We start from the raw sequence: 23,466 nt of genomic DNA on the forward strand, positions 1-23,466 counted from the left end.
GACTCCCTCCCGGTCGAGGATGTTCCAGTCAGAGAGAATACTGGCAACACAACAAACGGGGCGACACGAGAATGGATCGGACCAAAAGACAAACCCGAATAAGACCTTCTGTTTCAAGTTCAGCTTTCTTTTTTCCCTAGCATTTCTAAAAAGATTTTTAGTTTTTATACGGGTGATTAGAAGTAAATACAATTTCCAGAGTGCTGTAGAAACTGAAATTTCCTCTTAAATAGATCCCCCATGCTGCCTGCACAGGAAGCCTTAAAGCAAAAATGCGTCAGTAAGCAAATTTGGGAAAATGAGAACATAAACTGCATGTTGATGGGCGGAGCCGCCACTGCTGGTGCCCAAAAACTGACATCACAGCCATGAGGCCAACCGAAGCTGCTCAGTTTGGATCAATACAACCAAAAAACACCAAACTGGTCTGGAAACATAACCAGGCAGCTAATATTTCATTCCTATTTGGAGCGAAACATTTTCTATGCGAGTCAAGGAGGCGAACGAAGAGACTTGCATAATAAACTGAATGAGAAGGAAAGAGCGGACGAGTTTCTCCGGCTTTCGTCGACTGCAATCACCGAACCTCCTGGAGTGATCCTAGCGTAGCTCTTGGGTGGGGCTGCTTGAGCTACAAACTGCTTAGAGACGAATGCTAAAGAGGATAAATGAGAATAAATTGCCCCACTGAAATACTCAAAGGCAAACCGTTTACTGTAGGAAGAAGGGATGTTTCAAATCTCCACAGTTTCCTGTATTCTCTCCATCAGGATGTGCTTTCATAATGACATTTCTGTCTTGACAGAGCAGTTCACACAGTATACACATTAGATATTTATAAACACCTTCAAATAATTTCTGTTTAAGGCTACCTGATGGAAAGGGAGAAACGTTATCAGAAAAAGAAAAAAAGAAAACGCAGGAATTATGTGCCAGTGTTGCCAATATGTAGCTTAGTTGACACATACTAAAAATGATGAATAATAAATTTACTGAGTATGTAAATAAAGATCACAAGAAAACTAAAATACACAATCAAAAGGTCCGTTATGCATGGGTTTTATAGATTCGCCACTGGGTGGCCAGTATGCTACGTTAAGGCCAGAGCAACATCAAAGCCAAACTGCACTGTAAAAGGAAGAACACACGACATAACCCATTTTTCTTAAATTAATCACAGGAAAGTGGTTGGATGACTGCGGAGCACCTAAGTTATTCGGACACGGGCAGCACTGACCCGCAGGCCTGCTGTTGGCGGCGCGTCCCAAAACGTCCCAGGAGCGGGAGACACTGGGGGCCAGAGGGGCGTGGGAGTCAAACACTGCACTGGGATCTGTCCAGGAGGGAGGACGCCCAGGAACGGGGGAGCAGGGAGGAGACGAGTCTTCTCACAGTTTGTGTGACCTGCTGCGACCGCAGCCTGCGCTCACGAGCTCTCCAGAGCGTCCAATACTTTCATGATCTGCTGCTTGATGACTTTTGTGGCGTCGCCTGCGTTTGGTATCAAATATCTGGGAGAGGAAGAATGAAAATATTTGATAAGCTTCATGAAAACACTCAAAAAAAATTCCAAATTATTTTATTGATAGAAGTGATTAAAAGTTTTCCAAATATGCTTTCTCAATTTTGAATCTAGGGCTGGGTGATAAAAATTGTATCACATTTTCTGTTTCTGAAAGTTACATTTTCCTAGTTCAGCATGCCCAGGGCCGCCATCTTGTTAGACAAGCATGTTTTAAACCTTCTACTTATTTGGACTTTGCATTCAGGTCAACTCGCACACAAGATGATTGAAATTAAAAACTTTCAAAAATATACGAGGCATAGTTTTGAACATTAAGAAATAAAAATGGCGTGCTGTGGTGGCGTAGGGGATAGCGCGACCCACATTTGCGCCAACATGCAGCAGAATGAGTAAGAAACAACGGCTGAGGCGACAGAATCTTGCGCATCATTGACAACCTCAGTCGAGTGATTTACACGAGGAAAGCCACTGTTAAAAGGCAGACATTAGAACTTTTTTTTTGCTGTGTTCACAATGCAACTTGTACCTTAACGTCTCAGTAAGCTGTCAAAATTAAAAACCGTATAAAAAAAAAAAGAAATCTAATTTTAAAAAAAGGCGTGTTTATCCACACATGATCACCTCTCAACTGCAGATATTTCCACCCCAGCTGAATTGTTGGTCCCGAATTTGAAGGTGATAAGTTCGGGGTGCTTCTTTTTGGATGTGATCTTCACCACGGAGCTCAGCGCCTGTCTGGACTGGATGTAAGCAAATCCTTTCCTGGAGGCAATCTCCCTGAGGCAGTACATGTGGGTCGCCGTGATCAATAAGTGACTGGAAGACACACAAAAACACACAGTCAGAGTTCAAGTTTTCTCATTTCCTTTTTTTAAAAAAAATTTCTAATATATTCTGATGTGTTCAATGTCATCATGTGAGCCGAAAAAAAAAATACTAAATCACCTGGGAAACATGTGACCGGTTTCTTTAACTTCATTACAGGGAATGTGGTGTTTAACGTCGGGCTTGTTGATCCACGTCTGAATGTTCACAATCTCCTTTCGGTCGTCGTCTGACATCGAGGAGCTGTCAATCTCATCTGGGAGGACAACACACGCTGCTCATTTCATCTCCTGAACAGACGTTTCGGCTAGAGTTGCACCGATCCACTTTTTCACTTACGATACCGATATCTGAGGTTTAGTACCGGTCGATACCGATCAGATATGGAAAAACAAGCGATTGAATTCGCTTAAAATGTTTCTTTTTTAAAAACGCAGATATAAATGTACTGAAGTGCACATTTACTTGACAGCTCTGAGTTCATTGAAACACACAAATAGCTTTACAAGTTTGGTTAAACGTATAAAAGCAACTTTCATTTGCTCAGTCAGTACAATTAGGAGAATAACAGCCAATATAAAATAAATAATAAACTGACAAAACAATAGGTTCACTATGATGGTCAAACAGATAAAAAAAATTAACTGCAACAAACCTCAAATAGTTCAACAAGTGCAAGTAGGAATGCTAAATATAATGTAAAATATAGAATAAAGCAAGACGTATCACCGATATCCAATCTAGAATTCTTTTCAATATCTGGACCGATACAGAAATCAATATCGGATCCAGCCTTTACCTGTGTCGTACTCCTCTTCGTCGCCAATGCTAAAGACCGGCTTCACGCCCCGGTACGGTTTCCCAACACGGTCACTGCTGCTCACGTGTCTGTTTGCAGAAGGAAACAAAGCGGTGCACGTTGTGATATTACCCAATAATAATAATAATAATAATAATACAAAAAAAAAGATATCAAACGGTTGTTAAAGAGGCGCTATCAGAAACAGAAGACGTCCAGTTTGCACACAAAAAGCGATGACATGGAGACTCTCAGACTGCTGGGAGAAAAGTTTATATGCTGGTGAAGATAAAAAGAAGTTAAGCAAGAGCCTTGCAGCTTGGTTCTGCTTTACAGACTGACATGATATTCAGGGCTACCGACCAACGAATCACAGCGTCGCTTTTGTCTCCAACATTCTGCGCAGCCCTGACTATCATGCAAGAAGACACTGAAATGGAAAGACGGACTGCCAGGCGCATCGCAACATGGACTAATTTAACTCATTTTACTCAAAGAAACGGATGTACTCGACGTATTTCAGGCATTTATTTCTGAAAAATAATCGCTCACAGGTCATGAAAAGTTTAAATTCAGTTTCCTCAAGCTTTGAAAGTCACACAAGACCAATAAAAAAAAAGGAGCTTTGACAGAGAAATGAGAAAGACTGCTGACTTGACAGATGTTCAGCAGACAGTCACAGACTTCCTCCATAAGCAGGGAAAGCCACAAAGCGTTCCTCAATACTGATGAGAAAGTACCAGATCCACTGACAGATTACTTCATTTATAACGTGGGGAAAAAATCTTGTTTTAAGTAAAATAATCTGCCAGTGGAAATATTACAATATTAATGAATCAATGGCTGAAAACAAGCCTGTGTCTCACTGAAAAGTTACTAGTTTTGTCTTATTTCAAGTGTACTAATATATCCCACACTGATGAGGCAAATCATGCAAAAGGAGCCCCAACCAAGTACTGAGTATATATTCTGCGCAGCACATGGGGACAACAGAAATAAATCCTTGAACTACTTCGCTTTCTGAACTCGACTACTGAGAGAAACTGTAAGCATATCGAGATGCGCCTGCAAACAGTCGAAGCTGACCCTGAAATGCCTGAAATTCAGTAAGGATGACTGTGAGACGTTGTTAAAGGCTGCAGCTTCTGTAAATGTCGTTAGTGAAAGCATGAAAAACAGACCTTAAAAAACCCCTGTTAAACAGAGCCTGCCCTCGCTGCATGGGGAGTGTGTCGTTATGAGTGAGTGAACAGAGTAAGGCAGAGATGTTGGTTGCTAAGGCATGCTTTAATGCGTCTCGGTGGGGTGACAGGTGCGCCTCTATAGCCAGTGGGCATGCTGGTGACAGACAGCTGGAGGTTTGGAGCTCTTACCGATCTGGAATCACCTTCTCTGGCCAAGGCAGATTGAAAGATATTCTAGTGTAGAATAAGGCACAGGGACTTTAACAAGACTGGTACATTAAACAACAGCTTTCATTAAACAATTATGCGTTCAGTCGCGATTGAAGACGTACTGCACCCCAACAACGAGAGGTGTTAAAGTGAGTTAAGAGTTAATGAAGACGAGGCGTTTGGAGAAACGAACCGGGCTCCTACCTGTCTACAGGCGTAGACGTGTTCTCGATGAAGCTGATCATCTTCTCCCTTACGTTAACAGACTTGGACTTGAGAGCGAAAGTCATTTTATTGACCAGAGACTTCACGCCTTTGCCGTCTCCAGGGCTGCTCAAAGACTCTCCCTGTGTTGTTGAAAAAAGGAAATAATAACATAAAAAAAAAAAAAACAAGAAGCAACTGACAATCATGAAAAAAAGAACAATAGAAACCTTCAACAAAAAAAAATTAATAAATTATAGGTCAGTGAATGAAGTATTCATATCACTTGGACTCTCTCTCACTTTGTCAAGCCACAGTCTAATTTATTGGGATTTTATGTGATAGAAGGAACCAAAAGTGGTTTATCAATCATAAGCTGAAGGAAAAAGTCTTATTTATATATGTATATATATATATATATATATATATATATATATAAAATCAGAAAAGTGTGCAATGCATTTTTTTTAAAGGGACTGCATTCAAGTCCCTAAAAATCAAAAACATCACCTACTTGTTTTAGCGTAATAGGAGATACTTTCTTTCAGCACTTCTTTTCTTCCATTTTATTTTGGGGCATTAAATAAAAATAAAATAAAATGAAGAGTTTACATAAAAACAAAAAACAAACCTAAAAACCATTTATCCTTTTCCTCCCACTTCAATATGCTTTGCACATCACAATAAAATCCCGTTAAAAGACGCAGAGGTTTGTTCAAAGGGTGTGAACACTTTTGCAAGGCAACGTAAAGACGTTTGTGAGAAACCGTTTCCTTCCTTCTCCTCCACCTACATCCACAGAGCTGAGGCTGCTGTGAGATCCAGATGTGCTGACTATCCAGTTCATGTATGAAGAGTCGAGGCCTTCAACGTTCATGTCCACCAGGTGCTTCTGGAGGGCTGAAACGGCACAAAACGTTAGCTTTGTGCTGTGAAGCTTTCACTGCATTTTTGCAGCCTGTGTGCCATTGTAAAATACTTAAAACACTTTTTAAAAATATTTTGAAAACTGCATGTGAATGACTTTAACCTACTTACCCATAAAGCCTCCCTTGGCAATGCTCACATATTCTTTGTTTTTCTGTAATGTGGAAACGAAAAAAATGCTTAAAATGCAGAACTGAGGTTGCAAATCAGGAAGACAATGAAACATGTTCCTGTTTCCTGTGAACTAGAGTTTAGACCGGGTATAAAAAAAATAAAATAAAACAAAAATCCAGCCCAAGCCCATAGGCATTGTGCCCGAGCCCAAAGTAAACCGGACATATTATTTTAAGATTTTCCTCATTTGGCACAAATTGTTGGGGAGTCGTGAGGGAAGGCTGCTCTGTGAGGCGGAAGCTCTCAAAAGGAGCTTCATCGTCAAAGGTCGGCACTTTGTCCCCCAAAGCGTTTTGTACAGCTGAACGGTTGCCACGGGAGATTAAAGGATTTCTCAAACATGCAGGAAAAAAAACCTCAAGGCAACACTACAGGTGTGTTTTTGATGAGGGAATAACATAGCATGATGTGACGCTAAAAAAAAAGTTGATTTTACGTAACCCTCCCCCTTTAATGTCTTGTTGTGAGCGCAGGGTGAGTCAAGTGCAAATCATCTAGGATGTATGATCGATTAAGAGTAGAGGCTCACGCAGGCAGTTCGCTGCGCTTGTTACAGTCTGATCAACTTCTGCCCCCATCATAATATGTGGAGTAACACAACTTTATATCATGCATTCTCCTTTGGTTTTCTCTGTGCTGTACGTTTTGCAGGTTTGTGAAATGCGCCCCGGAAGCCCGACCCGACCCAGACGGTGGGCAGATAATTGTGGCCCACTAGGGGCTCGGGCCATACATCTAAACTCTACTGTGAACAGAATGAAATCGGTAAGCGTTTCTTTAAAACTGGGCCGTGCTCTTCACCTGTAGGAAATGGGCCAGCACCATGTTCATGTACATGTCCTCCTCCTCTCTCCCGCTGCCCATGAAGCACAGGTGCTCTCCGCTGGCGATGGAGCCCGACTCTAAAGACTGCTTCTGAGCCTCCAACAGGGACTTCACGGACAGAGAGAACTCAGACGGGTTCTGGAGCATCTGCAGGAAGAGAAGTTCAAAGGTTTCAGGAAGAAAGAACAAAAGCATCCATGTGCGATGTTCAACACCGTTGGCGTCTCTCACCAGGTCAGAGTCCAGATGGAAGGCTGTGGACAGGTGTCCAGCATTGTACTGCTCTGCAGGTCGACAGTCCACCACAAAGAAGCGCACCCCGTCCTAAAACACCAAACGCATCTTTATCGGTCTGTTTTCCAAACTAACTGCTTGCTCTGAAAAGGCTGAGAATTTTCGGGCTAAAGTGAAGCCTGTTGCAGTCAGCAATTCATCAATGAATTGACTGATAAATTCAAGTGACCTTGATCATTACCATTCTGATGAAGAAGATTTTTTGAAGAGCAACTGTGTTTACAAGAGATGTAGTAATCCATTTTATTTATTTTTGGTTTTGTGTGTTTTTACTTTTAGTTTTCTTTTGATTGTTGTGTTTTATTTGGGAAATGTAAAATATCCTCCAGCTCCAGTGTTAAGTGTTCTTTACTAAATTAAGGTTTATTGGTCTTTGAGAGGGTTAACTTGGATTATTAATATTATAATTATCTATACATTACTTGAAAATGGCCTCAAAACATTATCATCACTTATCGCAATAATTACTGGGACAATTTATTGTCCAGTAAAATTTGCTATTATGATAGGCTTAGCTGAAATCGTGTGTGTGTGTGTGTGTGTGTGTGTGCGTCTCTCACTGACCTGCTGAAGCTGGTTTGCCTGCAGGATCTCTGGGACAGACACAGGGAGACAGAGAGCCTGACTCAGGTCAGTATCTTCCTCTTTAAGAGCCACCAGGCTGCTACCAAACAGATTGTGATTCATCTAACGTGATGACAAAGATGGAAAAAAAAACATAAGCTGCTTTCGCAAGATAACAAACACACATAAAATGCTTCATTAATCTGCACACAAAGCCTTACCTTTCTAAGTGACAGCGGGGTTTTGCTCTGGTAATGCTGGGCCAATGAAAACAAATCTTCAATGTCTTCTGCTTCCAGCAGAGAAGGAGACATCTCCAACATTTCTGAAACAGAGAAATTCTCCTCTGAGTGTATTTTACAAACAAAAACAGGCCGAATAGTGGACAAATGTAAAAATGCACAGCAAAAACAAATCTTACCAAGTATTTTTGGTATAGTTTCTAGTGCAAATATCTTGGTACATTTGAAATAAGACACCCAATTTACAGATAACTCTTAAGCAACAAATTGGGATTTTTTTAAGTCTATAATTCCTTAATAGTGATTTTATTTCAACTGGGAGATTATTTCATTTATAACATGGGAGAAAAATGCCTTGCTATAAGTTAAATAATCTGCCCGTGGAACCAGTACTTTTTAAAAAATTAATATAAACAAATTAGTCCCTTAAAACAAATTCCACTATCCTGCTAAAAAGTTAGTTTTAAGTTAGTTTTGTCCTATTCTGATATATCTGACACTGGAAACTAGACCAGAAATATTAGATTTTGTGTTTTTGCAGCATAACGTCAGGGAAAACAAACTGACTGATGATGTCCTCTTTGCTCTCTGCTTCTTCTGCAAGGATGGTTTCTCTGAGGGTGAATAAACATAATCAGAACAAAAACAAGCGGTGTTGACGATCCCACGGCTCCCGCTAACGGATACGCACTTGGCATTGACGAGGATGATTAGCATGAGGAAGAAGATGAGGAAAGGATCTGCCTGCTGGAGGTACGAGTCCCACAGGGCCTGAGTAACTTCGGGCCTGCAGTGACTAGAAAACAAACTCCCCAGCTAGAAAAAGAAAAACACACGTAACACACTTCAGTCAACGCTACGGAGAGAAAAGAATCAACTCCACCCGACTGTCAGAGAGTCCTGACTTACCCAGTTGATGGCGTAGGAGTCGGGTGTGATCTTTTTGGTGTCTAGGAAGGAGCACAGCTCCGGCTCATGGTACTGCAGCAACAGTCTGTAAAGGTGGAAGGGTCGGCCTTTCGGGACGCACTCCCTGAAACGAAAGCGGCCGGCTGATGTTAAAGCCCTCCGGCGAGCGAGGATGTGAAGACGGCGGGGATGGCGAGCGAGCTCTACCTGGGGATGTATTTGTTCATGATGGCGTAGAAACAGTTGTAGAGGTCGCTGCGGGGCAACTTCAGCCCCAGCAGCGGCTTGAGCAGGTGAGGCAAGCTGAGCTCGGGGCTGAAGGTGATGTTGCGAGACTTGCAGTAGAACGTGATGACCGACTCCACGTCGGACACCATCTCGCCCCTCTCCTCCTCTGAAACTCCCAGCTGGTCTAAACGTGGCAAGGAAGGAGGGCGGTCACTCATAAGCCTGATTAATATCTTTACAGGCAGGTTGTCTTAGGCGTTATAGTCGAAAAACAACGTCCCAGGAGAAAAATCGCTGTCTAGTTTTATTTTGATCCGTTTTTAGAAGAGTTTCTATTCTGAGTCTCACCAGATTCGGCAGATGTCAGGATGTGAGACTTCATGAAAGAAATGTAATTCTATGAACTCAGAATAAAACAGCAGACTCTGAAAATGATTATAACCCAGAATGTTGTAAATGTTTATCTGCTGAGAAGTTGCTTGTTGTCTTCCTAATGTTTTTTTTGTTTTTTTTCTACTTATAGATGACACCTACAAGTAAGGATTGTTGAGATGTTCATGTGAATTGACTCACCAATCAGCTGCTGACTGCGGTTGTGAATGAGCGTCTGTTCTGGTAAATCAAGCACACCGTCCCACGGGGACAGGCTGTCTCCTTTTCCGGAGACGTTCAGAGCAATCTGTCGACATTTATAATAGATTAAACGTGAAGAGATCAGCCTATGAGCTAAATGTAGCATGAAGCAAAGACAGAAACAAATTTTATATAAATTCTTGATATTTTATCTTATATACTTCAAATTAAACTTTTGGAACTTCCTCCAAAAATGTTTAGGATTTTCTCAGTTTGTTGGTGCTTGTCTGCAAAATTATAACCAGCACTCCATTTACAGACAATTATGATATTTATATCAAACGGTACTGGACTTCTGTGGATAATTCTACAGATATCTCAAACAAGTCCTGCAGAACCATATCGATTAAATGCTCATTGGTGAAACAAAAGGGAAATAGAAAAGCAAGCAATTATGAAAGCGTTCCAAGCCAACGCCACTGAGACCCCGCCTCTCGCGGTACGTACATGAAGGCCAACAGTTCCCTCTCTGCTTTACTTTAAAGATTATAGGGACCGGACCATTCAATGTAATAAAGAAAGCCCGTGTTGTAGAATGCATTTCATCTTTAATAAAAAGTTTAAGGTTTATTTAACATGATCAAGTTTTTTTGTTCTTTGACTTATTAAATATTAAACTACACTTTCACAAAGGTTAAACTGAAACCACTCGTCTTTCAGTCATTACTTGCATACCTAACACAATAATAAGTATGTTAGGAATGCTGTTTTAAAAATAACAGACTGGAGGTGTGTCAGAAAGAGGCGTATAAGTGACGTCAGTTGAACATGAAATGCTTGTCTGTGACCTAGTAAGGGGAAATATGAAGTTAAAATTTTGATCGCAATACTTCAGAACTCCTTGTTGTCTATTTTGCAATGATTGCAGGATTTTACATCACTGAGCAGATTTGTGGACATAGCAGTAAAAACTCAGTGAAAAGGCATAAACAGATTCTAAGGCCTTTCTCACATTTGGTTTTGTGTGCCCTTGTAAATGTGAAAAATCTGTATAAGTCACAAAAATATTTGGCAATGCAATGATTTAGGTGTATGGATACAGCGGTGAGAGTCAGACTCGTATTTACTCTAACCTCCCTTTGGTCTTAATACTGTATTATTTTAAGGCAACACTTTGAAGTACAGCACATGAGGCATCTTGGACATAACAGACAGGCTCTTTACCTTCCACATTTTGGCTCTGTGTTCAACTGAATGCTCTTGGATCTGCATGATGCCCCTCTCCATCTCACTGTCCGACCCACCAGAGTCCAGAGCCTCAGCTAAATCCTGGTCCCTGGGGTCAACGTCACACAGTTTAAAAAAACAAAACAAAAACACAACAACAATAAGATGGATCATATAAAAACCCTCGTGGAGTTCTCCTATAGCTAAAAACAAACTTTAGATATTCTTACAGAATCCAGTCCTAAACAACTGAACATTGCTAGCATCAAGTGTGGGAAATGTCAAAGCTTTTCCTCTTTATAACCACGGTGAACTGTTATTCTTCTAAATGCCGGCTATTGCTTTGTTTAATTTCTGAGCTGAATATGAATCAAATGCTGATAGTAGACAGTTTTAGTAATTGATCAATACAATAACAAGACTATTTACACCTGAGGATGACAGTTGTTAGGAAACCTTCAAAAGCGGCCTTTATATGCTAATTTACAGTAAAGTAGTTTAACAGAAGTTGTTCTGATGGCAAAAGTACTCTATGAATGAACCACTACTTCATACCATGACTAAACAACATATTTACATGAATTCTGGTGATAATATTACACAAAATGTCATCATACCATGTCGTTTAAACATTACAAATGAGGATAAAGATAGTGAGGATGGAAATGTTGGATTTAAGGAAATTGGGCTAGTTACTAGCATGCTGGCTAACAAGTACATACACTGAACTATATCTTTGACAGACCTAAAATGATTTTAACATGAACCGCAGGCAGTTTCTCCTAAAGAAACGCTTCACTTTTTGTGCTCCATTTTTAAATCGTTGATGTTCTGATAAGAAACTTGGCTAATTATTATTATATTAGCAGGCTAGCTGCCGCCACCGAACTGGATTCAGATTTACCATTTACCGTTAGATGAGCGGCGACACAAAATCATTTTTAATTATTTCACAGTGGAAACTAAACAAATGAAGCCCTCACCGACAAATATTCTCCAAACATCTAAAGCCAACAACAAATCGACTCACCAGCTTCCCTGCGATTCCTCCACTGTATCCGCCATTGTTCTGTTGACAGAGACACGTCACGTCTCGTCACCACGGCGAAGACGTCACGCACAGCTGCCGCTAATGAGCAGCTGAGATTACCCGGAGAGCTCAACGAGTTCAACAGAAACATAAGAAAAAAACAGATACTCCCATTATTAATAACTTTAACATTAAGGCGAAAATAACTTCTTCTTTTTTTTATCTGTTGTTTTTATGCACCTCTTTTATTTTAGTTTGCTAAATGGGGACCCATTAGGTCAGCAGTACTGAATTGTTTGAGGGTTGTTCGAGGTGGCCGTCGGACTGATTTTGTGCAATTCAAAACCAGCAAATACGGGAACCCTTGAAATTCAAAGGTAATGTTGCAAATCAAAGGTAATGTAAGACTCCACCACCACTCCCCATACCCACCATCCCAGATGGAGACTCTTTTTTTTGTTGGCACAAATTGTTTTTACCGACATTGAAATGATATAATGGAAAATATGAGGAACGTCACATATTCATCCTTTAATTATGCCATTTGCTGTCTCTTTTACGAAAGGTTAAATAGGACCGCCAATAAATAGCAACTAAAAAAATATTTTGTTTTTTTTGTAAACTTCCACAACACGAGAAATATGTTATATTTATACAATCTAGGATAAATCTTCAGTGTCTAACTTTAAAAAAGAAACAAAAAACAAAAACAACTTTTGCTGTTTAGAAAGTAACACAAGCACCTGAGAAGTTTGACCAACTAATTACTAAGCAAATATCAGATTGTGTATTAGTTATCAAAATTTGTCCGGGTGTCTGCTTAGGTTAACTCTGAAGTCAGCTGCTTCCTCACATGAAAACAGTGCAGTGTACTGAGTGCCAGCAAATACAAATAAAACTATTTTTATTTGCTGTGTAAAAGAAACTTCCAGGTTTCTTGACATCTATATAAGAAGTCAAGAAACTAGAAAGGTCATGATGTTTACTTTAAATCAGCAGGTATGCTAGTCTGACCACTTTAATCCCTTTTAGATTTTAATAACGAGAAAATAATCTGGATGGCATAAAGCAATATTACCAAGACAATATAGAGATAGGTGAGCAATATTAAAAAAATAACAAACACTGTGCTAACATCACACCAGAACTCAATTTGCATCTTAATTCCAGTACTAGATTAGAACAAAAGAAAAAAAATCCTAATATGTCCCAAAACAAACTTTGAATTATGCTAGAAAAGTTTCAGAGAACTACAAAAACAAGAAGTCAGTTTAAACGAAGAAACCTTTTAGAGGTAAAATTCATTCCAAGAACTATGACTTTATTAGGACTCATTCCACTTTGGTCACCATGAACATTGATGAAGTTTTTCTATCAAACATCCATAACTTTACATTTAAAAAAAAAAGAGAAAATTACAGTTCAATCCTGTTTTTGACCTTGAGGAGTCACCACACAGCAGCAGCAGTGGTTCTGATTCTTTAATATAATCAATGTGCTAAAACTCTGCCATACTGCTTTGGGAGCCGTTCAGAAGTGGAGGGGGTCCCGGTTGGCTCGGTAAAAACTGAGAACTCTGTGCATGTCAGATTCAACACTTTAATAAAAAATAAGTCATGCTGGGAAGCCATTTGATGAGAAGAAGCCTCTTAGATCCAGAGGCCGTCTGGGACCCATGTAGGCAGCCTAAATAGGGCTCCATGTAGGCAGCCTAAATGGGGACCCATAAGGTCAGCGTGAAAATACTTTTAGAAAATAAGAGGGGAGGAAAGGTAGCAGAACAACGTCTTACGAACTTGGACAAAGTGTTGGAATCAATCAGAAACAGAAAAATAACCACAATAAAAAAAGATTAATCTCTGTTTGGTTATGAGCTAGAAAACGAAAGACATATTCCAGATGATATCTCCAGAGACTAGAGGCCATTTAAAAATAAAATAAAAAAAAACACACACACACACACACAGATGGCTAAGTTTGTCTGATCAGAGGGGTTTTGCCCAAACCACAGATTTTAAGATTTTTTTTTATAGTGTTCAAGACAGCTTGAGCATTGCATTTACATTTATAAAGTGAGCATGCTGCACAAAGTTTATATACTAAAAAATAATAAACAGGCAAACTTATTAAAAAATGACTAGATAGACTTCTTTTAGGCCCAGTACCCATGGGATCGATTCCAGCATTGCAAATACAGACATTTCACGACTGATTATAATTATCTCGCATTCAGAACTGAAGGTCTATGTTACAAAATGGAAGCAGCTGAGAAAAACCCTTCAGATCAGGATGAATTGCCAAGTGAACAGTCCTTTAGAACCTCATAGAACTCACAGTATTTCCTGTAGACGCAAATGTTACAAAAGCCATAAAGTCAGTAATTGGTTCAACAAAACGGCACATTTCTGTGTATTACTTAGAACATAAAATAATTACATGAACATTCGTGTGTTTTTCCCCCCTCTACGCTGAGTAATGAAAATATTTCACCATTACATTGGGCCGAGTTAGGCGTCAGCAAAGGACTGCGATGGTCAAACCACGTTCCCAACACCGAGACTAGCAGAGACAGAAATAGAAATTCTCTTTTCCTATCCCGACAAACCCTTTTAAATGTGGAAAAAAAACAACAACAACGCACAATCGTACTCAGGGTTCCTTCTTTTCATTAGAATATCCAGTATATTTTTCTCTCTCTCTCTCTTCCCACAGATCAGGTTCTATTTGAAACGGTAACACAGTTGGGTTCTGCAGCCAAGACTTAACGATGAATTGGCGGAGACGTTACAGCGTGGGGGGTTTGAGGCCATACTTCCGAGCCACTTCAGTCTGAGCGTACGCCGCGTCGCATAATGAGTACAAATGGGACATCTCCATTTCTGATTTAGCCAGGTTGATGGCTTTGTTGAACATCTCTATTGCCTTGTCCAGGTTGCCCCTGAAAAGATAAAAGCTCCAGTTACTGCAAACGTTTATAGAACAAATCTCAGATTATTATTTCTTTTGTTTTACACTTACCTTTGAACTTCAATGGTTCCCATAGTTTCATAGGCAAAGTCGCATTTGTTGTCGATCTCAATTGCCTTGCTAATGAGCTCCAGACCCAAGTCGAGGTCTTGTTTCCACTGGAGCTGTAGCAAACTGAGCATACATTTAACAATTACTTAAAGAATCTCAAAAATCTATTGCAAACATAAAATAAAGAAAACATGCCCACCCTTTGTGAACATATGTCGTAGCATTGTCTGGTTCCAGTTCGATACACTTGTCGTACATTTGATCAGCTTTTCCAAACTGCTGCTGGTCAGTTAAAGCCTGAAAAGAACAAAGTCAGTAAGTCTGTCACAATTCAGGCTTTCCCTCAGTGCAGTACAAGCCTGGCGGGCCACTAGGCTTTACTTGTGCCCCCACCAGGCTAAGCATTGCTTATTTATCCAAGTCTTTTTAAAATATTTGCATTTTTAAGACTTTATAGTTGGTGCTCAGGTGTGAATCTTCAATCTTTCAATATTGAAAGAAATAGTGATATTTTCAAATATCAAACGATATTTGAAAATATCACTATTTCTTATTTCCTGTCAACTTTAAGCATTTTTAAGTCAAAAAGACGACTGGCTGCTGGATGAATGACTGCCCAAGGACCCAGCCACCACGCTTAGCAAGTTTTCTAGGGGAAACTTTGCAATTAGTCAATTAATCTCATGATAAATTAAAATGAGCTTGATAATTTCCATTCTGATGACTCAGTTTTGAATGGAAATTTTGTTTACGCAGATATAATCTATTTTATGGCTTTGGTTGTGTGTGTGTTTTTTTAATTATTATTTATTGTTTGGTGCGTTTTATTTTGGATATTTTAAATATCTTCCACTTTCAGTGTAAATTGCTCAAAAACATCTATTAGTCTTTGACAAACCAATAACCAAACCTGCATTACTATGCCATTATCAATATTACAGTTTATCACAATAATTACTGGGGGGAATTTGTCGTGCAGAAAAGTTAATTATCATGACGAGTCTAGACTTGGTCAAGTTGCAGGAAAACCTTTTTAACTATAGCTTTTTTTCAAAATAGAATTTAATTTGGTCAGTTTTGCTAGATTATGATTGCCAGACTACTTTTCTGAAGTTAGCTCCCAAAAGAATAAAACAATCCTACCTGAGCATAAAGAGCGTAGCCCTCAGCACATTTTGGAAACCTGCGGATCACATCCTCAAAGCCATCCATGGCCGTCTGTACCTGCGATGGGTTGTTTCCAGTATAAGCCTGTCTGTACTGAGGAACACAAGAGAAGAATTCACAAATAGCATTAAAATACAGCAGATACAAAAAAAAAAGAAAAAGGAAAATCTAAAATCTCTGTTTAAATAATTAAAAATGGCATCATGCAAAAGATGCGCCCGGGTTCATTTTCGGTGATTACTCACAAGGGCGAAGCACTTTTGTGCCTGAGCCAGAGCAGAATCGGGCCTGAGACAGATGCACTCGTCAAAGTCTCCCACTGCTTCGTCCACCTGGTCCAGCAGGATCTTCAGCTGAGAGGAAAGACGTGGGTCTTGTTAGCAAAATATTGAAGAAACTCCAAAATCACATCCTCAGATTTCGTGATAACAGTACATCAAACACCTTTTGTAGATTGAAGGCAAAGCGGTAGAAAGTGAAGCTGCTTTGATTTAGTTTTGCAGAGCTTATATCATGCACTTCCTTCAACAGTAACTCAGAGGATCCCTATTGCTTGAAATAGTCAGTTTTTTTTCTCACCCATCCCCCATTAAAGGGATGAAAAAAGGATTTTACTGTGAAGAACCCTGAAACCCAGAGGGACGTTAGATGATGTGAACATTCTCTGATATGTTACCAGGAGTTCTGATTCTATAACATTCCTGATGTGCTTGAACCAAATGTTATTTCCACAACATTAAACAAAGAAACTGACCTATTTAAATTCACAGTAGTCATACCCACTTAAACATTTTCCCATTCGAACCAAAAGTCAGTATGTTTTAGTGTCATTGTATGTAACCGATCAACACAAAGTTAAAGAATATAGAGGATTCAAAACACTTCCAGCCTCCTTTATTATGATACCCTAAAAAAAAAAGTCAGCACAACTGGTTGCCTGCAGAAGTCACCTTATTATTTAAATACTTTATTTTTTTATATATATATTTCCTAACTGACTTCTGAAGGCAAATGGTTCTATAAACCTCACAATTGTTGCATTGGTCTACCAAAATCCAAATGAAGTTTTTTCAGGTTTGACGTTGTGACAAAAATTAAAAGGAGGTTCAGGGGATATAAAGACTGTTTTTATCGTTGCATATATCCAACCTCATAGTCTTAAACTATTAATTCAAAGGGAAAGTAATTAATACACTTAACAGACCACCCTCTCAGCTAAAAATGTGGCATACAGTTTAGATGATAAACTAAACAGTAAAATGGGAGGGAGAAAAAGAAAGGTGGCGACTTGACTCCTTCCTACCTGACCCCTGTGGTGATACACATCTGGGTTGCGGGAGTCGATATCGGCGGCCATGTTGAAATCTTGCGTAGACTGCAGAGGCTGCTGCTGCTGCATGTACATGCTTCCACGCTTTATCAAAGCGTTCGCTCGTAGCTGCGGGAGCGATGAAAGGCGGGTTCCAACATTTAGCTTCTCCAACATGCACTCTGAGTGTTTATTGCTGCTAAACATTTCTGACTGAAACACCAACAGTGTGTACCTTCACATTAGCCTCCTGCATGTTGATGACCTGGTCCAAGTCAGGCTGGGCGGCCGTAGCGTTTCCGATCAGCAGGTAGAAGGTGGCCCTCAGCAGCAGGGCCTCTGCCGTGTAGCGGCCCCCTGACTCGATCTCCTTGGTGCATTCACTGATGATTTTGTCGTAGTTCTCCTCGTCCATGTACTGCTTCGCCTTCAAGTATCCAGAGCTGAAAAACAATGGATGAGAAACAAAATCTAAATAAAGCTCCAGTATAACTAACATGTAGCAATCCAATCAACTCGTTTGCATTCTGGAGCCCTTTGGACCTTTCACGATGCCTTTTAAAAACTTTATAGAACCAACTAATGCTTTTAGAAGGTAGATATAATAAAAAAGTGCAGCTTTTAATTTTATCAGAGAATAATTTCAGTGAATTTTCACAACAAAATTACACTAAAAGAACCAAAAGTATTTTTGACATTTTGTTTATGTTTTGTCAATCAATTATTTCTTTAGAACATTTCAGCACGCTGTTTTGTAACAACATCCTCTGAGGTTAGTAAAAAACAAACAAACCCCCCGTCCCAGAGATTTTATGAATGAAACTGATATGTACTGAATATTCTGACCTTCCAGTGATTTCGGCGGCTTCCCCCTCCTTATCCTTATCTTCATCTTTCTTCTCACCCTTCTGCTGCGGCTGGGAGATGATGTCATCAGTGAACGAGCTAAAATAGGACTTGATGAACTGAGGGGAAGGCATCATGGGCTCACGATTCTGCAGAGAGAAAAATAAAATACAATAAGATACCAGAGTCAACCTGTTTATTTTTGTTTCTGCAGATCCAACCTCAAGTTTCTGAAAGACAGATCTCACTCTCTTACAACGAGAAAATACCACTTTGGTTTATATGATTTTTCTTTGGCCTTCTGGTTATTTGTCAGCAACGAAAACTGAAAGCAGTTCCTTGAATTCAAAATCTAACAACTTGTTTTTCTGAGCATGTGCTGTTTGACTGCACGCAATTCAGACAGAGCAAGTTGCATAACACAGAGTCTCCATACAGGAACAGGCTCATAATAAGTCTCTCTTTCAACACAGCCTGGTGAAATTTTGAAAAGTTGGCAGCTAAAAGGTTCAGAGGGCACAGTTCAGCAGGGATCCGAAACTGTACCCACATTAAAATTTAAACATTTTTCAAATTTTTGCAGCACCAAACTTCAGAGATAGAATTAAAACAAATCAAATAAAGAAGACCGTTTCAATTCACTATCACAAGATATCATTTATTACAGACATTAATAATATCTTGTGGTAGAAACCTAACAGGGAAACCAAAGTGTGTTTTTAAAAATTGTTTGGAAGTGTCTCACACACACACACACACCTTACTGGTCCGAGAACAAAACACTAACTTGACAAACAAATTCAGAAATTTTCAGAATGTTTTATGTATTAAATGGGGAAATGGGAATGATGAATGTTCATTAAACTGAAACAATCCAAACAAATCATGTTAAGGCTGAAGACCTTGCTGCGCTAATTAAATGTTAAAACACAACATGCAAGGAAAGTTACAAATAAAATCTCTAGAAATGTTCTTACTATGTTTTCTGGTATTTAAATAGAAATAATTTAGGTTATTCTCACTTATGTAAAACAAAGTTCAGTTTGATTTTGCTTCAGACCATGACAATTTTATTATTATTTTTTTTAAATTAGATGTATAAAATAATCTGGTTTCTACTGTAAATAACATTTTCCGAATTTAGGCTTTTAAATCAAGCATTAGATTGTTTACTTTACTACAAAACTGTGCAGTCTGAATATCAAGCACTTTCCAAACCTTGAAAACACCTCATTTAAATTTAAGCACCTTTAAGAACCTCAGTTGCAGACCCCCACAGCACACAAATACAGAATTCAGATATCTATTATTTTAAAATGTTGTCATTGGGACACACCTTAAATAAACACATTTTAAAAAACACAACTTTCATACATGACTCAAACTAAACCAACACCTTGTATTTTTCTTTGGCCTTCTCTTTTCCCAGCTGTTTGAGCACTTTGTCGGCGAGCAACATGCTCTGCTGGTTCTGGAAGGCCTCGAGAATACACACAGCTGTGACGTCTGGGCACAAAGAGGGAGAGAGTCGAGTCAAACATTTACACAAAACTGCTGAAGGACATCCAATCTAAGAAACAACAACAAGCTTACCTTCTAGGCACTCCTTCTTGTTGTCCAGCTTCTCGAGAGCTTTGGCCCTCCTGAACAGAGCCTTGATGTAGCGCGGGTTCAATTCCACAGCCTGGGAGCAATCCAGGACCACTTCTGCCCACTTCAGCTGAAACGACAGGGTAACCCCGTTTAACGCATCCAAACTCCAGGAAGCAGAGTCAAACGTGATGGAGAGGGTCGTGAACCTAACAGATTACAACCCCCTACGGTCTGAAGAAGACCATTTTCCACCATGTTGTTTTGGGTTAAAACAAAAATGGCGGCAATCAAGGTGCCAACCTGCTGTTCGTAAGCCGCTGCTCTGTTCTGGTAAAACGTTGACAAATCCGACTTCTGCTCTTTGGGGCAAAGAGCAATGGCCTCTGTGTAGCATTGGATCGCCTTGTCGAACTTGCCAGCCTTAAAGTATTTGTTGCCCTTATTCTTTGCAGCTTGGGCTCGGTCCAGAGGGCTCTAAATGAAAAAATGGGCAAAGTAAACGAGAGTTAAGAGGGGGGGAAAAAAACTAAACAAAAACATGAGGAGTTTGATTTCAAGAGTAAGCGGTGCATGAATTTGTGTGTTTAACTTTTTTTTCCCAGGCAATTTAAAACAAAATACTTTGACACATAAACAAGTAAATATTTAATAGCATTGTGTCATTTTCCAATCATTAGAGAGAGCTACACTCAGAAAGGCTAAGATGGGCTTCAAACTTTATTTTGTAGTATTATGGTCATTTTTACAAATGTGATTAAAAAATTCTTTGAAAAGGAAGTATCAGATGCTTTTTGGTCAAAAATCTATCACTGCACACAGTCAGTCTCACAAAACCTTTTAGTATAATAAAATCCAGCCATTACCAAACCGGCCACTTCATAAAAACGATTCAATTTAGCAGTGAAACCGTGCAGCCAAAAAGCCCACAAGGTATTGCATTATCTCACATCCTAAAACCTAAACAGAGCTTTTGTTGATGTTCTTATAGGAACAAAGTAGTTCAAGCTGAAAAAGAATCAATCCAACTTCACTCTGCCAGTTCTTGAGTTTGTAAGCATCAACTAGATCCTTGATAATACATGACGACTGATGCTGAACTATTTCTCAGTTATAAAGACTAGGGATGCAAATTATTGATAAATGATTTAATCTAAAGTTGATTGATCTTATCAATCAACTAACGATCAATTGATAAGTGGCCATTTTCTCAAACACCTGGGTTTCCCCTTGTATGAAAAGGGTCGACCGTCTTTCCATAGCACAAAGGCTACATTTTTGATAACATTGTTCAAACCTCTCTAATAAGAGCCTCTGTCCTGGTTTTGTCCCTCTCGGTGAATTTCGGTTAAACATTTAACTAGTCCTCTAAAGACAATGGAGGGACCTTTCATCCCAAAGTTGAAAGGTCGTTTTCAGTTGAACACAGTCTAGACTGTGAATGTATACATTCAACCTAGAAGTGCCTCCGAAAGTGGAGACAATCATCTCAAAAGGATTTCTAACAAATATGAAAAGGTGGCCTCTATTGCAGTTTTTCAAATGGAAATATTGGTGTTTATAAAAACAGGCAGTGTAAATCAAATGTCTCTTAAAGTAGCAGGAATTGAAAGTCAATTGGTTAATTCTTTGGCGGGGGTTTTATCTTTATTTCTACTCTAAAAATGTCCAAGTCTGTGTCTACTTGTTGTCTCCATGTCAGCATGAGCTACAGTCTGTTCTGTGGAATAAAAAGTGAAAGTAATGAAACTGTTAGAATGATGTCCACACTGTGTGGTTGGACCGCAGACTATTTTAAACTCAAGCAGAACAGAAGACTTCATGTGAACGATGCACAGATAGGCGATATGTGAGCAACACAATGAAACATGTTACCAACAATCATGCTGCAAAAACAGTTCACATTTCAACAAAACTCACTATAATTGTGATAAAAAAGGACGAATCTGCGCACAATCTGAATAGAAAATGTATATTTCCTCACAACCCCTTACAACAGGTGGGATCACACACAAGCCTACTGGGACAGGTGTCCCTCTACATTAAAACGTTGTCTGGGTTTACTGAATGAAAAAATGAGACTGTCCGGCAAGCTCACTGCGTCCTGTAGGACATGACAGGTTCTGCTTATACCTCCTTAAATGTGAAGCTACTCTTTACTGGACAGCCATTCCCGCCCACCTTGACTTTCTGACCCCGGTGTTAGCCAGCTAGCATGGAACTCGTGCAACATTAAACAGCTAAGATTAAACATAGGATATATTTTTGTTACTTTCCATTAGATTGGATTAATATATGAGGCAATAAAAACATTTAATCACCAATGGATGCTTTAGATGTAACTAGTTTAATACGTCCGTCACAGTAGTTAACCTAGCTACACAGACAAGGTTAGCTTGGCAGACAGTTAGTTAGCGCAGGTTAATCCATCGCACCGAGCCACTGGCTGTTGGCCTTGCCTTCCTGCTGTCACTGACAGCGGCTCTGCCGTCAGGTGTCCTTGACCGGACTTGAACACAATGACGACTGTCTGAGCCAGCAGCAATGTTAAAGTGAGGAGAGTGGGGATAACCCGCAGAGACGAGAAGACTCCTCTCTGGGCTACAGTACCATGTTCTCCTCCTCTCGGTTGGTTCGACTCGCGCCGTCTTGGCCCTGAACGGGGCTGGCGCTGCCTTCTGGAGTCTTCCGCTCCCCGGTCCCCTTCGGTTGCTTCGTCTTGTTACGGTTCCACAGGTAAAGCGCTCCGACGCCGAGCACAATGGGGGTCCCGACTAACAGTGCCAGCTGCCAGCGGGGTAGCCCGCTCCCGGACTGGGGCTCGACTGGCTTTGAAGCAGCCATGATCCACTCCGTACTTAGCAATGTTAGCCAGCCGCTACCACCAGCACACAGCGTGAGGAAACCGCTGAGTGCTTCTCTTTGGCTGATGGCACCGCAGCAGGTTGGAAAATGTAATGCTGCCCCCAGCAGGCAAGACGGTGCTACTGATTTTTAAAACAGTATTTTAAGAAAGATTTATTCCAGGCAGACGTACTGTTGTTTTTATTAGATTTTCTGTCCACGAGAAAAAGTGAACAAGAGCTTTATTCCGCCCTGTTTTTTGGCAACGCAATCACTGAGAGTAAACGGAATGTATGCAGAACTTGGAGTTCAGTGGGTTTTCCAGGGGCACATTGACAGGATAAAAGGGAGCTGGAATCAACCTGCTAATTGTTAAATTGCCAATTGCTAAACGTCACGTACAGAGCAGGAATTAGATGAAACTGTCATTGCTCAACTGGCAATAGGGGACTACAATTGAACAAAATACTTTAAAAAATAGGCTAACGTTGAAAAGGGTTATGTTCATATTATAAACAACTGAGCAATTTAAAGTACTTCAACTCGCTTTCAAGTAATTTGGTTCACTCCTCTTTGCACTATTGCTTTAATTCAGCCATACTGGAAGGATTTGAAAAGTTATGCTATGCCATTCAGAGTTAGGGTCGGCCTTTCAGAAGGACACTCCAAGACTTTCATTCTGCATTTGTTTTCAGTGGCGGACTTCTTGGTGTGTTTTCAGTTATTTTCTCGTTGCATTTACCTAGGAGCTTATGTCAAGAACTAATGGCCAGATATTCTCTTTCAGGTTTGACTGTCTGAAATGTAATGTTAGTTTTATCAAATGTAAGTGGGACATCCTCTAAAACGTTTGGTTACTTTAGTCTTGGGATCGTCAAGAATTTTCTGGGAGAAATCTGAAATGGGCCGTGTTCTTATTGATCAGCAGTGATTTATGCCTTGAAGCTCTTCT

The 23,466-nt window shown here is 39.9% G+C and overlaps 2 protein-coding genes across 3 annotated transcripts; both read right to left on the reverse strand.

Annotated features, from left to right (window-relative positions):
- Positions 1-1,042: 1,042 nt before the first annotated feature.
- Positions 1,043-11,919, reverse strand: tbc1d23 (TBC1 domain family, member 23). Of its 2 annotated transcripts, XM_044129723.1 has the most exons (19): positions 11,741-11,919; positions 10,708-10,819; positions 9,484-9,589; positions 8,890-9,094; positions 8,683-8,806; positions 8,465-8,589; positions 8,341-8,387; positions 7,753-7,856; positions 7,532-7,654; positions 6,905-6,997; positions 6,650-6,820; positions 5,786-5,828; positions 5,541-5,647; positions 4,748-4,890; positions 4,523-4,567; positions 3,150-3,238; positions 2,471-2,606; positions 2,147-2,341; positions 1,043-1,511 (listed from the first exon to the last, which is right to left on the reverse strand). In XM_044129723.1, exons 1-19 carry the CDS (start codon positions 11,773-11,775, stop codon positions 1,427-1,429), a joined length of 2,088 nt encoding a protein of 695 aa, XP_043985658.1. In that variant the 5' UTR covers positions 11,776-11,919; the 3' UTR covers positions 1,043-1,426. The 2 variants fall into 2 exon arrangements, with proteins under 2 accessions (XP_043985658.1, XP_043985659.1); XM_044129724.1 differs by lacking the exon at positions 4,523-4,567 and having other exon boundaries at positions 11,741-11,901.
- Positions 11,920-13,040: 1,121 nt separating this feature from the next.
- Positions 13,041-22,626, reverse strand: tomm70a (translocase of outer mitochondrial membrane 70 homolog A (S. cerevisiae)). The gene is made up of 12 exons (XM_044129725.1): positions 22,281-22,626; positions 19,974-20,147; positions 19,674-19,800; positions 19,477-19,586; positions 18,081-18,229; positions 17,470-17,677; positions 17,229-17,363; positions 16,171-16,278; positions 15,902-16,018; positions 14,958-15,055; positions 14,759-14,881; positions 13,041-14,678 (listed from the first exon to the last, which is right to left on the reverse strand). The coding sequence occupies exons 1-12, from the start codon at positions 22,512-22,514 to the stop codon at positions 14,525-14,527; spliced, it is 1,737 nt and encodes a 578-aa protein (XP_043985660.1). The 5' UTR covers positions 22,515-22,626; the 3' UTR covers positions 13,041-14,524.
- Positions 22,627-23,466: the final 840 nt, after the last annotated feature.

The sequence above is a fragment of the Gambusia affinis genome, linkage group LG10 (genome assembly GCF_019740435.1).
Source record: "Gambusia affinis linkage group LG10, SWU_Gaff_1.0, whole genome shotgun sequence".
Lineage (NCBI taxonomy): Eukaryota > Metazoa > Chordata > Actinopteri > Cyprinodontiformes > Poeciliidae > Gambusia > Gambusia affinis.